Genomic DNA, 14,359 nt, shown 5'->3' with positions numbered 1-14,359 from the left:
CTTTACAAAAAAAAAAAAAAAAAAAAAAGAAAGAAAGAAAAAGTTGACAAGTGACATAACATTACAGCTAAAACCTTAACACAACTGTAACAATTATGAGAAATTTACAGCTCAAATAATACAAACGTAAACGATTTATAAAGTTATAAGAGTCACATTTGTGCTTTTACATTTGGGCCTAGATTTTAAAATTGGGCCCATTTGTTTTCATTGTAAGTGCCTCACTGTAACTCTTTTTTTAAGCAACTCTTTATTAACAAAAAGAGTGATACACTGAAATTTTTATTTGTTGTAAGAAACATTATGCTGTCGAGTGAGCTTAACTTGTAAAATGTGAACCCATCAGTCAATGCATATCAACTTTAAAGAAAAATGTATGACCAAGGAGCATAAGAAATATGGCTAGCAGCTCTTTAAAAGATAAAATAAGCTATAATAATACTGAAACTGAATTCCAAATATCTGTATTTAACTAGCAACACTTCGCTTCACAACAGCTCAACATTTTCTTGGCACACTCTCCGCCAGATTTTTTAATGTCACCTCGCTGGATCATGTAAAACCAAGTGATTTTCCACACGTTTGTGCTGCAACGCTAATAAACAATTACAGTTTACAAAAAAATACAGACAGAGGTTATATGGGATTAATAAAAATAGTGAAATCGGTGAAATCGAATAATAAAAGCAATACGGCACTAATATAAATTAACAGTACTATACTGGAAAAAAGGACAATAGTAATAAAAAAAAAACTTGAGGGTTTCCACAACTTTGTGCAGTAAATAAACCAAAAAATATCTTACAATGCTAGAATCAAGGAATATTAAATGAAAGTTCAGTCAACGATCCACCTTTTTATGTAGATATTCCCAGGAGTAATTCTGACCAGGACTCTCACAGTCATTATTTGGGCAAATATTATGTATGTTAATGGCGAATGTTTCAAATTACCTTTCACAAATCTGCTGGAAAGTCCATTTTAAGATGACCAAAAGAAAGACAAGCCTCTTTCTCCATAGTTAGGATGATGGGACTAAATTAAGCCCATTCACCTGTGTAGAAAGCCATACATGTGTGTAGTATAAGTACTGCGTCTAGCAGGATCTATTGCTCAAAAAGCCTGAGGAAATTTTGCCCATTAGCTGTATTTATTCCCCTCAGTATATTAGCAGACGATCCACCCCACTCGCAGGGTTAAACCGATTAAGCACTTGGATTCGGGACAGATATGACACAGTGCTAAAATAATGTGGCCATCGGTCTCTGTCTCACATTTCAGGTATATAATTAAATGTCAGGAAATTACTTACTCAAAATATAGCATTCCAGACAAATGTAATTAGCACAAAACATGTATGGATATATCATTCTTTGATAACTGGCTATGCGCATTTAAAGCCCTACAGCCATCAGGTGAATTGGCTAAGTTGAATGCATCCCATAAAAATAAAGTGTGTTTAGCAGGAAAAAAAGAGCTACCAGATATTTGACAACGATTATGGGTTAAGTAGCTATTAAGAATGCTTAAGTGGCAGAATTTTAGACAGGAAGAGAGAGGAGAGGAGGAGTGACTGGATTGCATTACTTTACAGAATGACTGGAAACCTTTTACGGCTTGACAAGAACTTGGCCTGGTGTATTTGACAAGGAAAACAAGCACGATCCATCAATTCCCAGGCCTTTCATTCCATTGCCAAAACATCAGTCTCCTGACAAATCTCAGATATTTTATGCCAGCAGTTTCATCATCATGCTAATATATGTATCACATATGGTCTCCGTTGCTCGGCTATTAGCATGACGGAAAGACAATCGAGTCGTAGATTGGATCTGACAGCGAGCAAAAAAAAGAGATGGATTTGTTGATCTTGAAATTAAAGATATAATTCAACCGTAACTTTCATGTGATGAAACATTAGAGAGTTGAAGGTTGCAAATTATGAGCCGTAATTGTAAAAATGATTCTGACCGCGTGCATTCTTCTGCAGTACAATCTGGAAACTTGGATTCGAGTGAGATTTATGACGTTTCTGAAAACTCATATGAACAATGATCGTGCTGGAATCATAAACTCCTCCTTCTTATTAAATACCCCAAACAGAACAATCTCCCCGAGCCACTGTTTAAATCCAGTTCACCCAGAATGCAAAGCTTTGGCAAATGGAGTGGAAACAGATAGGAAACAGTCCTCGAGTCCTGCTGCTTCAGTGCAGGTAACTGTCGCTACCTGCTAGCATAATGGAGCTGGCAGTTGCTAAGTTAAGTAGACAGGGCAGTCAGCAGCTCATTCTAGTACATCCACATTAGTATCAACGCCACTTTCTGCAGAACTCAGACGGCTCGGGTTTCGCCGGTGCATTCAGAGGAAAAAGTCAGCTCATGCACAGGCCATGCGTTTTAATTAGCTAATGGCGCTAGCCGTTTCATCTCCAGCATCTGTGTTGATTGCTTACAAAAGCCTCCATTTACTCCAAAACACGCTATTTTGGCAAAGGTCTGGGCTGGCTGCTGCTGGAGAATTCTGAACGCTTGTCCAAAAATCAGTCTAATAAATCTTTATATATACGTTTGCCGGTTTCACACTAGCAAAAGGGGGGAAAGGAAATTCCATGATCTATGTTTTTTTCCAGCAGGCTGTTTAAGCCAATTTTTCTTCAAGTAAAGGCCTGTATGTTCAAACTTCGTCATAAGGGTGGCTCTGCATTTAATTTTGATGAGGTAACAAAAAAGGTGTGGTTTAGGAAGTTAAATCCTAATATCCGTTAACATTACAACATGCAATTTAAAAATAAAAACATATTTTTTGCGAGCCAAATGTTCAATGACCAGCTGTCTCGTGATGTTGACGACAACAAAGATGAAAAATGCAAGCAAATGGGTGTGTACTGCCCAGAAACATTTACTGCTTCATTAAAAATTAAGTCACATATCCAAACTGAATTGCAAAAACTTGCACACCCTACCCATGTGATCTTGTAAACCGAATATTTCACAAATGAGAAGCATTACAAAAAAAGAGGTCACTTTTGAAGATGTAATATTTGGCAAATGAGCAATGAGTAAAGTAATAATTAAATAATATTTTTATAATTATTTATAATGTATTATGATTAATATTAATGATAATAACAATAATACATTTATACTTTTATAAATAAATGTATTATTATAATTATTTCTAAATATATTATTTAAACATTTAAATATTATTTAAAAATATGGTTTTCAATCCCTGAATAAACAAAACCATAGGTGAGAAAAATATTTTATTATTTATTATTTTATTTTAAACTTGAAACTTTTTATTTGAGAAGACATGAATTTACTCTACTTAAAGAAAAGAAAAAACCTAAATGACAAAAAATGCAAGAAAGAAGTCACTGAACAAACAAACAATCCGGTTCCAAAATACACTGACATTTTTGCATCAGACATATGCCTTAATGAATGTCAGCAGAGATGACACAGGAAAAGCCAAAGTAGTAAAATCTAAAAGGTTGGAGGAATTAATACAGAGTGTTATTATGACTATGAGAACTCAGTGACCGTTTAGTACAGTAGTAAACACACACTAACCACATAAAATACAGAGCAGCACAGCCCATATTCTTAACCTGTCACAGCAGGAACAAACTGCAGAAAATGGCAAGAAAACCTCAAGTCGACTGCAATAACGCTAAACCAAAACCAAGATATTAATGAAATAAGATTAAACCAATACATTCCAGAGGAAATTCAATAAAGAAACCATCATTAATGTCCAACGTTGTAGCATGGATCTGCTCATCAAACATGATCAACTGGATAAGTAACTGGAGTATTATCAACAGATACGCTTTGATGAATATTTACATGAATTTCATGAGCTGCTGGGATAGGTGATCTGAAATACAAATCCAGAGTTGAATCCAGTACAGCATTGACGTATAAAAGCCCTGGGACAGTGTCGGGGCAGCAGTCGCTGGATACATTTTTAATATTAATGCAGACAAGAAGGGCAAAAAAGCAATAAACTAAAACAACACTTGAATTAGGCATGAAACACAACAGGATATTGCAGTGAGATTATGTTGTTTCCTTTTAGATGCCTTCTGCCTCTGCTGTCCGACTACCACAAAACAGCCCGCAGCACTTTTTAATTGGACAGGGTGAACCGAAAAAGCCTCTCAAACTCTGCGAAGCGAATTTAAGAGGTTTGCCGAGCTCAGTGATTGCAGATGTAGCTGTGATTTTACGTGCCGGGGCATAAAACCACGTCCAGGTATGGACGGTGACAAAGCAGAGAGTCAGAACCCCGTACTATGTTTGTGATAATGACTTTTTCCTGCCAAAGCGCTGCATGATACAAATGAAATGCAGCACAGCTGGGAGAGAAAGAGAGGGAGAGAGAGAGGAATGAGAGAGTGTTATGTTTGGATGCAGGGAAATCGTGCCTCGTGCGCTCTCTGAGGAATCTGCAGTTGGAAAGATAATAAAGGGATTAGCTGGGTTTTCTGAAGCATTTGCTTCTAAATCAAACGTCTCATCGGTTTCCTCTGCACAAATAGCTAGAATACCAAAATGTCTTGGTATATTGCGCAAAGGACACAAATGCAACATGTTTCAGACAAAAGCTGCTTCCTGCCGAGGTCACAGGAAGGCATCGATTCGGAGGAAAAAATGAAAACACTTCAGAACCTGAGAAAGGTCAACTAGTCAAGTATGTGCACTCATCCAATTTGTGAAATATAAATAAATGTAATAAATAAATAATTATAATTTTAAAAAATTCTAAATATATAAATACTATTTTAATGAATATAAATTATATTTTAAATAAATAAAATAATATAAATATAATATTTATTTTTTCTCCAATGATTACAAGGTTGTGAATGAATCAAGATGAGTTTTCATTCAGAATCACAGTTTGTGTGGTTGAGTGTGTACGTTAAAAACTTCCCATAAAAACTGCATATCATTTAGCATTAGTATTAATATCATTAAATTCACTTTTAAATAAAAAAACATCGATACTGTAAAAAATAAACTCACCCAGTAACACAATAATTCTGCAAACAATTCCACACAAATCTACTCAAACTTTACCCACATTACTTTTATTTCCTTAAAAAATCAGTTTAAATGTAAGTCATTAATATCTGAAAGCACTAAGTTACAAAAATAAAATAAAATCTTTCCAAATAGGCCTGAAATATGCTTAAGTACCACACATACTGCCAGTTGGGATTCATTTAATGATCCACTAAATTTAAAAATCCTTTGACGTTTGACTTAAATTGACCTTTTCTGTTTTTCGCACAGGAAACGTTAATGCGATAATAGTCCAGGCCACCGGACTGCCTAAAAACAGAGACTGAACTTGGACAGAGCTGACTCGGTGAGAGGCCTTCGCTACATCCAGAGACAATGTCCAGCCATTTTACAACAATAATGGGTTTGTTCCTATCTTAGCATCTGCTTAGCATCGCCATGAATAAAAATTAGTGTTTGTTTGTTCTAACAGTTTGTAACACCAGGGCTCTTGCCACATAGTCCGGGCAGAGTTTTGAGAGTAAGAACAGAACTCCTACAGCACTGTTGTAGCCTACAAGTATGAGCCAGTGAGAAAAAGAGAGAGATTATGCTATAAAACAAGAAAAAACAATAATACTCAAATACAAACAGTATATACAACAACAAAAGCAACCATTCACAAAAATGATTTCCAGAACTACCAAGTTTATGCCGCAGAGTGCGCAGCAATGCCGAAAATGTAGCTGCATGGACTTGAAGGAATTTATAAGATCTAATTACATCTGTCAGTCCAGCTGCTGTGAGCTCAGAGTAAACCAATGTCTTCTCGAGAATAAACAAAACTTGTCATTAATAACCTCAACGGAACTACTTAATGCTACCCTTGTAACATACTCCACATATTATTAGTGTACAGCTGTCTGCTATTGACACGGCTAAACAGATAATTCGGATACAAAAAGGCATCCTGGGATTTAAATGAATAGGCCGACTTCAAAACAAGCTGTTAAAGTATCTGTAAAATAAAAGGATTTTTGGACAGAATCTTGTGTATGAAATTGAATATATCTGACAAGAAATCCAACATTCTCCGATTGAGCAATAGAGGGGAATTTTGCTAGTCATCTCCTCTGCGGCTCCGTTCTTACAGACTACTACATTTTTCCAAGTGTTTAGTTTGGATAAAGAGCCAATTCGCTTAATACTTGTGGGACGGTTAAACGTTTAAACCTCCTATTTAAAGGGATCAAGTGCGCGCATTGTTTGGTTATGTTAAACAGATGTGTAGGGTTTTTTCTTAGATCTCAATCATTTCGTTTTTTTTTTTAAAGGAAAAGACAGAAAGACAGAGAGAGAGAAAGAGATCTTAAGAAAATAAAGAGAGTTTCACCCTACACAAATTGTGGACTAATTGTGTATTTGGACTTGCGCATTGGTGGGGCTGGAGCCATTTTTCCACTTGAGCTGAGAATGTTAGAAAAGGCACTTTGACATTGATTAGTGTGTTGACTTGTGGAATCGGAGAGTTTTACCTGGATGTCTTGGGTTTCACCACAACACTATTTATACAGGTAGACTACAGGTCCAATTAAATACCCAAACCCGTCAGTGGAAAAGTTAGCCACGCTTTCAGTTGAAATCATAATTTCTCATGCCATGTGATATGGTTGTGTAAAAAAAGCTGAGGAAAATAGGCATAGGTGGTCCCTTGAAAGCTGTTACGAAAAATTAAGCTTGGAGAAAACTTCCAAATCTATTCCTTGAATAAAACAGACATAAAAATAATGGATTTGTAAAAAACTTTTGTGGGGCCTTTAGAAAGAAATTTGGTTTAATAAAGCCTAATGAAAGAGTTATTTGTCCTTGGTTGATAATACATACTTAAAAACTGATTTTAAAACTGACCTGCTTAATTAAAAATTATTATACCGCATTTGGTTTCCCCAACTTTCCACTCAAATTAAAGCCAATGAGGATTCCAACAAAAACAATTCAGTCAGAAATACTGCATATGCATTTTCAAGGCCAATTCAGCTGCCAGCTATAATCACCTCTATGAATTTCATTATGGGGAACCGCTGGAAATTGTGCACTTTTGACAGCCAGCAAAAATGGTAGATACTCACCATGCATTTGTTAGGTTTCTCTCCAGAGTGAACCCTCATGTGGATGAGCAACTTGTAGCGGGCGTTGAAGGGTTTGTAGCGCCGGACACACCCGGCCCAAAAGCAGGTGAAGTCCTCACCCTTGCGCTGGTCGATGTGGACCTTCTCGATATGCCTAACCAGCTCCTCCTGCTGCTCATACGCCGCGCTGCAGTCAATCCATCGGCATACCTGTTTATCGCTAAATACGTCCTCCCTGTCGCCCACCTGCTGTTCGACCAGGCCTGTGGGTTTGGGTTGTGCCAGCAGGCCTGAGGGTGGAGACTGTTGCTGGCTCTGAAGATGCAGTAGAGCACCTGGGCCGGAGCCCATGTATTGGTGCAGGTGGTAGGGAGGGGGCATGGGCGGCCGTGGGGGGCCTGTTTGATGGTGGTGGTGATGGTGGGAATGCCCACCGCAGTGGCTTCCGTGGCTCGTCAGATAGTGATAGTGATTCTGAAAAAGCTCCTCCTCACTTGGAGAGAACTCATCCACCGGTTCCTGTTTCAGTGTCGCCGTACAGCCGTCCAGCACAGCGCCGGTCTGTATGAGAAGTCCAAGTCCGTCGCTGCTACCCATGCCAGGTCCCGGCTGCATGGAGCCCACGTCCTCACAATGCTCCACAGATGACACCGAGGAGGACGAGGATGAAGAGGAGAGGGGTAGGAGGCAGGACGAAGTGGAAGGTGATGGCAGCTGAGGGCTGGGGAGAGGCTTGTGGGAGAACGTGGCGGCGGTAGGCGATGATGAATTGGTGCGCAGGCCGTTAACGCAGGACATCTGGGAGGAGCAGATGTTTGCGGCAATATCGATTCCCTCCGAGGCTGACTGAGAGGCCACTGAGAGGCAGCGTCTCTTCAGTCCGCTCGCGTTCGGCCTTGCTGAGTGACGCGAGCTCGGGGACAAAGCCAGCAGGGAGGAGCCATCTTCATTATTAAATGGATACACAGTCACCGCCATTGCTGACAACGAGAGAACTGTTGCTAAGTTACCTTCGCCGCCTCCACCGCCGCTGCCGCCAATGCTCGGACGGTCCAATTCCCTGCGACCTGCTCCCATCCCTCCTGAAAAGTCACCCAGGGCTGATCCCAGCTTGTAGCCTTCCTGTTTGATGGGGTACGATGGCAACCCATGACAACCATTGACACCACCAGACAGAGATGACGAGCTGAGAGCCGTCTGAAAGCCAGCAGACCTGCGGGAGAATGAAACACACCCAGAGGAATATGAGGAGCGTTTAGGCAAAACGGAGCAGAAAGAATATGCACGCTATTAGCGGCCTGGCTCGTTGAAAGATAAAGGCCAGGGCTTCTCAAAGCACTGCCAACTCTGCACTGTCAGACACCAAAGGAACAGACAAGCTCTGTGCTCCGGTCCTGGCAGACCTGCACTCTCAAACATCTCTGTTAACACTGACAATGTTTGACCAAAAGCGACACGATTGGAGATTCGTTTTGCAAACCCTTACAGAATCTTATTAGGTTATAATGTTTGGTTTGTGCTGATCAGAAGCTACTTTTTATGTTCCTCTCTCTCTCTCAGGAAACAGCCATTGGATGGGTTTCCATTGCGGTGTATTTTAAACACCGGTTAGATCCACCACAAACGCTCCTGAGCAATTCCATGAATAAATGATGCAGGAAATTTGGCCTGAACTATAGTTATGAATGGGTATTTAAAAATAAGAAAAGAGAGAGATGAATACAGGCAGGCTGTCATACTCAGCGTATGACAGGCTTTGATGACACAATAGGAGTTAACCGAAGCCTACATGTGAGCTAAATAGAAGTCACCTGGTTTTGGTGGTATAATGGTGGGCCTCTAAACGCACTGTGTTTACAATACTCCCCATTATAGTGGGAATCTTTGCCCCCCTTGAATGGGGGTCATATTTCCCAGTGCGACACTGTGATCTTCCACATAATAATTCCTGTCAGTTTGCTCATTATGGATTTGTGTGCAAAGCTCCGGGATGATGTGAGAGGGGCCTCTGTCCCAGCAGCCTATGAAAGATTGTGTCTAAGTCTCCTTTTCACTTGGTGCGGAAACCGCTAATGCTAGCGCGCTGGCTGAGCCGAAGCTTCAAGTTTGTCATGAGTCGCTCCATTCAGGCTCACCACTTCCTGTTTGGCTGAAGCAGTGACATTCAGCGACAGTATTGGTAGAGTTGGATGGCATGTTTGAGTGAAAGCACTTTGGATAGCATCCCTCGCTGAAACGATGGGTTTCAACTGTACTGCGGCTACACAGAAGCCAACAGAAACCGACGGCAGTCTCTTTTCCTAGCCGTTTAAAAAACAAACGCAGCCAAGAAGCGCCATCAGTACTGCAGTGTTTTACTAGCTTGTTTGACTTGTTCCGCACTACTTTATTAAACAACCTGCTTTATTTGCTTTGCAGATATGAGTTTACATTTCTAATGTAATTAGCAGGACTATAAAATTGCAATCTTAAATGCTTTACATGCACTTTACTAGATCCTACTCACATGAACTGCTAATCCTGGACGTCTCAGAGAACAAAAAGCAAATACTTGTTTGTTTTTTCATTAATAATGGTACTAATATACCATTTAAAAGTTAAGGATCAGTAAGATGTTTTTGACAGACGTTTCTTATGCTCAACAAGGCTGTATTTATTTGATCAAAAATAGAGTAAAAACAGTAATATAGTGATATACTATTACAATTTAAAATAACTATTTTCTATTTTAATATATTTTAAAATGTATTTTATTCCTTTGAGTGCAAAGGTGAATTTTCAGCAGCCATTACTCCAGTCTTCGGTATCACATGATCCTTCAGAAATAATTTTAATATGCTGAAACTATGATATTGGCCCAATTTTTTTCAGGATTCTTTGATAAATAGAAAGTTCAAAAGAACAACGTTTATTTGAAATATAAATATGTGACCCTGGACCACAAAACCAGTCATAAGTAGCACAGGTATATTTGTAGCAATAGCCAAAAACGCATTGTATGGGTCAAAATTATTGATTTTTCTTTTATGCCAAAAATCATTAGGATATTAAGTAAAGATCATGTTCCATGAAGATATTTTGTAAATTTACTACTGTAAATATATTAAAGCTTAATTTTTGATTAGTAATGTGCATTGCTAAGAACTTCATTTGGACAACTTTAAAGGCGATTTTCTCAATATTTAGATTTTTTTGCAGCCTCAGATTCCAGATTTTCAAATACATTTATCTCGGCCAAATATTGTCCTATCCTAACAAACCATACACCAATTGATAGCTTATTTATTCAGATTTCAGATTATGTATAAATCTCGATTTCAAAAAATGTACCCTTATGACTGGTTTTGTGGCCCAGGGTCACATATGTATCTTTATAAATCTTTTGTAAATATATAAATGTCTTTACTGTCACTTTTAAAAATAAATGTTGGGCCGCCACCACTGCTCGGACGATCCAATTCCCTGCTTTTAAACAAATTAATGCTATCTTGCTTAATAAAAGCATTAATTTCTTTCCAACCAACTAATAAATAAATTAATAAATAAATCTCACTGACCCCAAACTTTTGAATGGTATATATTTTAAATAGCACATTCAGTTACTTTTTGAGTCATAAAAAGTTCTCAGAGGGCAACTATTCTTATTGATCAGTCCAAGTGTTGTGCTGTGCTAGTCTCACCTGGCGTCTCGATGGGGGCTTTCCTGCAGGTGAAGGTTCTGTGTGGGCGGTTCACAGTGGCTGCTGTGGTGGTACTGGGCTCCAGGCTGAACTGGCAGGTTCTGTCCACAGCGCAGCAAGGTTCCTTCTGCTGTCAGCTCAGAAGTGCTTTCCTTCTCTGAACAGAATGAGATACATCCCCCATTCACTGAAAGAGGTGGAAAATACAACAGCTATATTAACATTTACAGATTTTTAAAACCATTCACCAATCTTTTAAACCCATTGCATGACTTTCTGGAATACTTCATTTTAACAATGAGACACAATCAATGTCATTGCATAGGGAGAACTCTTAAACTGAGTGTAGCAAATGTAATCAAAATACGGTTTCATAGTGTTTGAAAATATTTCCAGAAGGAAAGCTGACACTCTTTTTGAGTCCAGTGTGGGTGACCACATTATTCAAGTTTTTTACTAACTCAATTTTAGAAATGTAATTTGCTCGCAATGATGATATTAATAATGCAACACCCAATGGAGTCTGATCAAAAACCAGCATCTAAACATGTGGATAAAGCCAAACCAAAGACAAAGGAGGTTTGGTAAGATATCGTTTCCAAGTACACAAAATTAAAAGGTGACAAGTAATTGCTATAAAGCAAACAATTGTGAGGGAAACAAAGAAATGAGTGTTGAGAGGCGAGAAGAAATGAGAGAAAGAGAAAAAGAAACGATGGAGAAGGAGGTCACAAGACACGCAGGTCCTGTAAAGCACATGCTGGATCCACTCAACTCTATAAACAGAAGAAACACACTTTTTCACATCCATTCTAGTTTTCAAAGAACAATAATGGTTGTTTATTAAATCTTGGATCATTTTTTCTTGGCTTAGAAATCCCACAGTTGGAATGTCAAACTGTGTTTGTGTATAACATCACTGCTCGCTGAGCTAACGCCAGGGCTTTCTTGCTTCATCTGGAGAGGATTGAGAGGTTTGTCAATGACGTTGGAATATATAATATAATTACAGAACAATTATAAATATGCTGCTTGAAATATGAAGCACGGCTGCAGGCTGAAGCACAGCAATGCTTTATGTCAACTATCCAGATGCGGACATGATACGTCATAAAAAGTCTTGATATATACACAATAGAAACCTCCAAAAGAGCTTTTTCTCCCAGACTTTTTGTCTGTATCTCACACAGTTAAATCAAACTGAGAAGGATGAAGGACGAAGAACACATTGGCTCTCATCTATACCTGGAGGACAGACAGAACACAGAGAGGATGTTTCTTCAGCTCTCTTAGAAGATCTCTGATCCTTGACCAAATGTAAGCCAGGGTAAAGGAGGGAGCAGGTTTGCAAGCATTCAGAAGCTATTAAGGAACGACAGTCTTGGGTGTGAGATCACTGCAGTGCGGTGCCAATAACACCTGAGGGCAAAGCAGAGCTCCGTGATGAAGACCAGACTGGTGTGCTGGCCCACAAGAACACAATCACAGAGCAGAAAAACACTTCCATTGTCATCCTCGTTTCACGTGTACAAAAGAACAAGGCTTTTAGACTCTGGGCAAATAACAAAGCTGTTTTATATGACAAACACTCCCATGCTATATATCCATCTTATTCAGACTTGTCAAAACACTTCCCATATCTTTTGTTGCCATCAGAGTCTCTGCTTCCAATCAAGCTCTGCTTTATTTGGTGCAAATTCATCTGTCATTTGGTTAATATAGTTACAAAATATTTAGGGAAATTAAAAACACAATATTTGATTAATATAAATTTAGAAAACTGTCAATTTGTCATGTTCACTTTGCATATTTTCAGCGTATGAGTGTGTTTGCACAAACTTGCATCAATTATATCAATTATATAAAAAGAAAATAAAAACTTGTTTTTTTTTTTGCTCACTGATTTTACTTTCTACACAGTTCAGAAGTATAGGGTCAGATTTAAAAGTTTGTATGATTTTTTAAGGCTTATGTAAGGTTTTTTTTTTTTTGAAGAAAGTAATATTTTTATTCAGCAAAATTGAAGTGAAAACATTTATAATGTTACAAAAGTTGACTATTTCAAGTAAATCCTGTTCTTTTGAACTTTCTATTCATCAAAGAATCCTGTAAAAAAAATATAAATAAATCAATAAATAAACAACAAACAACTAAATCATGGTTCCACAAAAATATTAAACCGAAAATACCTTTTCTGATTTTTTTGCGAGTGCATGTCTTTCTGCAAATATCTGATGTCAACAGATTGAAAAACAGATTTAAAATCTCATGTAAACATATTTTTCCTGTATGCCAGAGTTATCAGGGTATTGTTGTGCTTGTAAACATTCAGCATTTGATTTTATGAATATGTTGTTGATATTTTGTTTGATAAACAATTTTATTATTACTGGTTTGAGGCCAAATGGCCACTTGATGTCCAAAATCAAAACTGGAATCAAGAAAAGCTACTTAGAATCACTGCTTTACAGTAACATACAGTAGGAGAACACACAGTGCAACCCCACCACTGGACCATGGGGACTCCCTGCATCTGATCAGCAGATGGGTCAGCCATTATTAAATGTAATTGGTGGTAATCTTAGGTGATTTTTTATTTCGGTGACACTTCATTTTCTACAATTCTCGCCTCCTGCCTTTCAAGTCACCTAAGTGCAGCATTAAGTGCTGGAGTGAGACCGAGCTTGTGCCAGTATTTAATGTTTTCAAGTCTTCAGAGATGCTGGCAATGGAAAGCAGATGTCCCGAAGACCCTGGAATACTGAACAAGACGGGGCTTCAGAGAGGATGGGAGAGGGCTGTGCGTATGCGCATGTGTGCCAGTGCACGTATGTGTGTATCAACTCTAATGCACGTCAAACATGTAAGTCTACAGAACAACAAGCTGCCAAAACCACAAGATAGATGCGTCTGGAAATGCACTGTGACATTTCTACTCAGGCCACTTTAGCACCATAAATCATAGCATCCACACTTAAACAGTTAATAACGATCAGAACTCTCTGATGCACTCTTCCTCTTACATTCGCTGCTCTTTTTCGGCCTTATTAATTCGTTAGTGGGGCTAGCTAAGATGGGCATAACTATTACTAGTGTTCATATTTGGGGTTAGGAATTAAACGTTTACATCTGTCATACCTTAAATTGTGCGGCTTGTTGAGAAAAGGATCTGATATGCAGTTTTACCTGGTGGACCATAAAATGAAAAAAAAAAAAATCCAATAGACTTATATCATGTGACATTAATAAGGCTTGGGGAGCAAACCACCTTGCAACCATCAAAAACGATCTTCGATTAATATGCTAAAGCACTAGGGGTGTGCGATATCGTCTGCGATAATATCGTAATTGTTGTTTTAACGATGTGCGATTTGACATTATCGAGTATTTTGCAAAAACCATTCAAAACATCCCTACAGAGCGCACGCATACATTACGTGAAGTCTAGACTAGTGCGTGTGCGCATTTAGTGTGTTTTCTTTCACTGCATGATTCAGTCTATTAAAATGCATTTAGAATGATCACAAATTCAAGA

At 38.4% G+C, this 14,359-nt stretch overlaps 1 protein-coding gene across 3 annotated transcripts in view; it reads right to left on the bottom strand.

Moving 5' to 3' along the window:
- glis1b (GLIS family zinc finger 1b) overlaps nt 1-14,359 on the bottom strand; it is a 78,137-nt gene that overhangs the window by 40,299 nt on the left and 23,479 nt on the right. For all 3 annotated transcript variants that reach the window (XM_016446226.1, XM_016446228.1, XM_016446229.1), the window contains exons 3-4: nt 10,825-11,011; nt 7,145-8,357 (exon numbers count right to left, since the gene is read on the bottom strand). In XM_016446226.1, coding sequence (XP_016301712.1) covers nt 7,145-8,357; nt 10,825-11,011 — 1,400 coding nt within the window. The remainder of the gene's footprint in view (nt 1-7,144; nt 8,358-10,824; nt 11,012-14,359) is intronic.

The sequence above is a fragment of the Sinocyclocheilus anshuiensis genome, unplaced genomic scaffold (genome assembly GCF_001515605.1).
Source record: "Sinocyclocheilus anshuiensis isolate Anshui unplaced genomic scaffold, SAMN03320099.WGS_v1.1 scaffold107, whole genome shotgun sequence".
Taxonomy (NCBI): domain Eukaryota; kingdom Metazoa; phylum Chordata; class Actinopteri; order Cypriniformes; family Cyprinidae; genus Sinocyclocheilus; species Sinocyclocheilus anshuiensis.
Note: the sequence above shows the minus strand (reverse complement) of the source record. Positions and strands in the feature narration are given on the sequence as shown.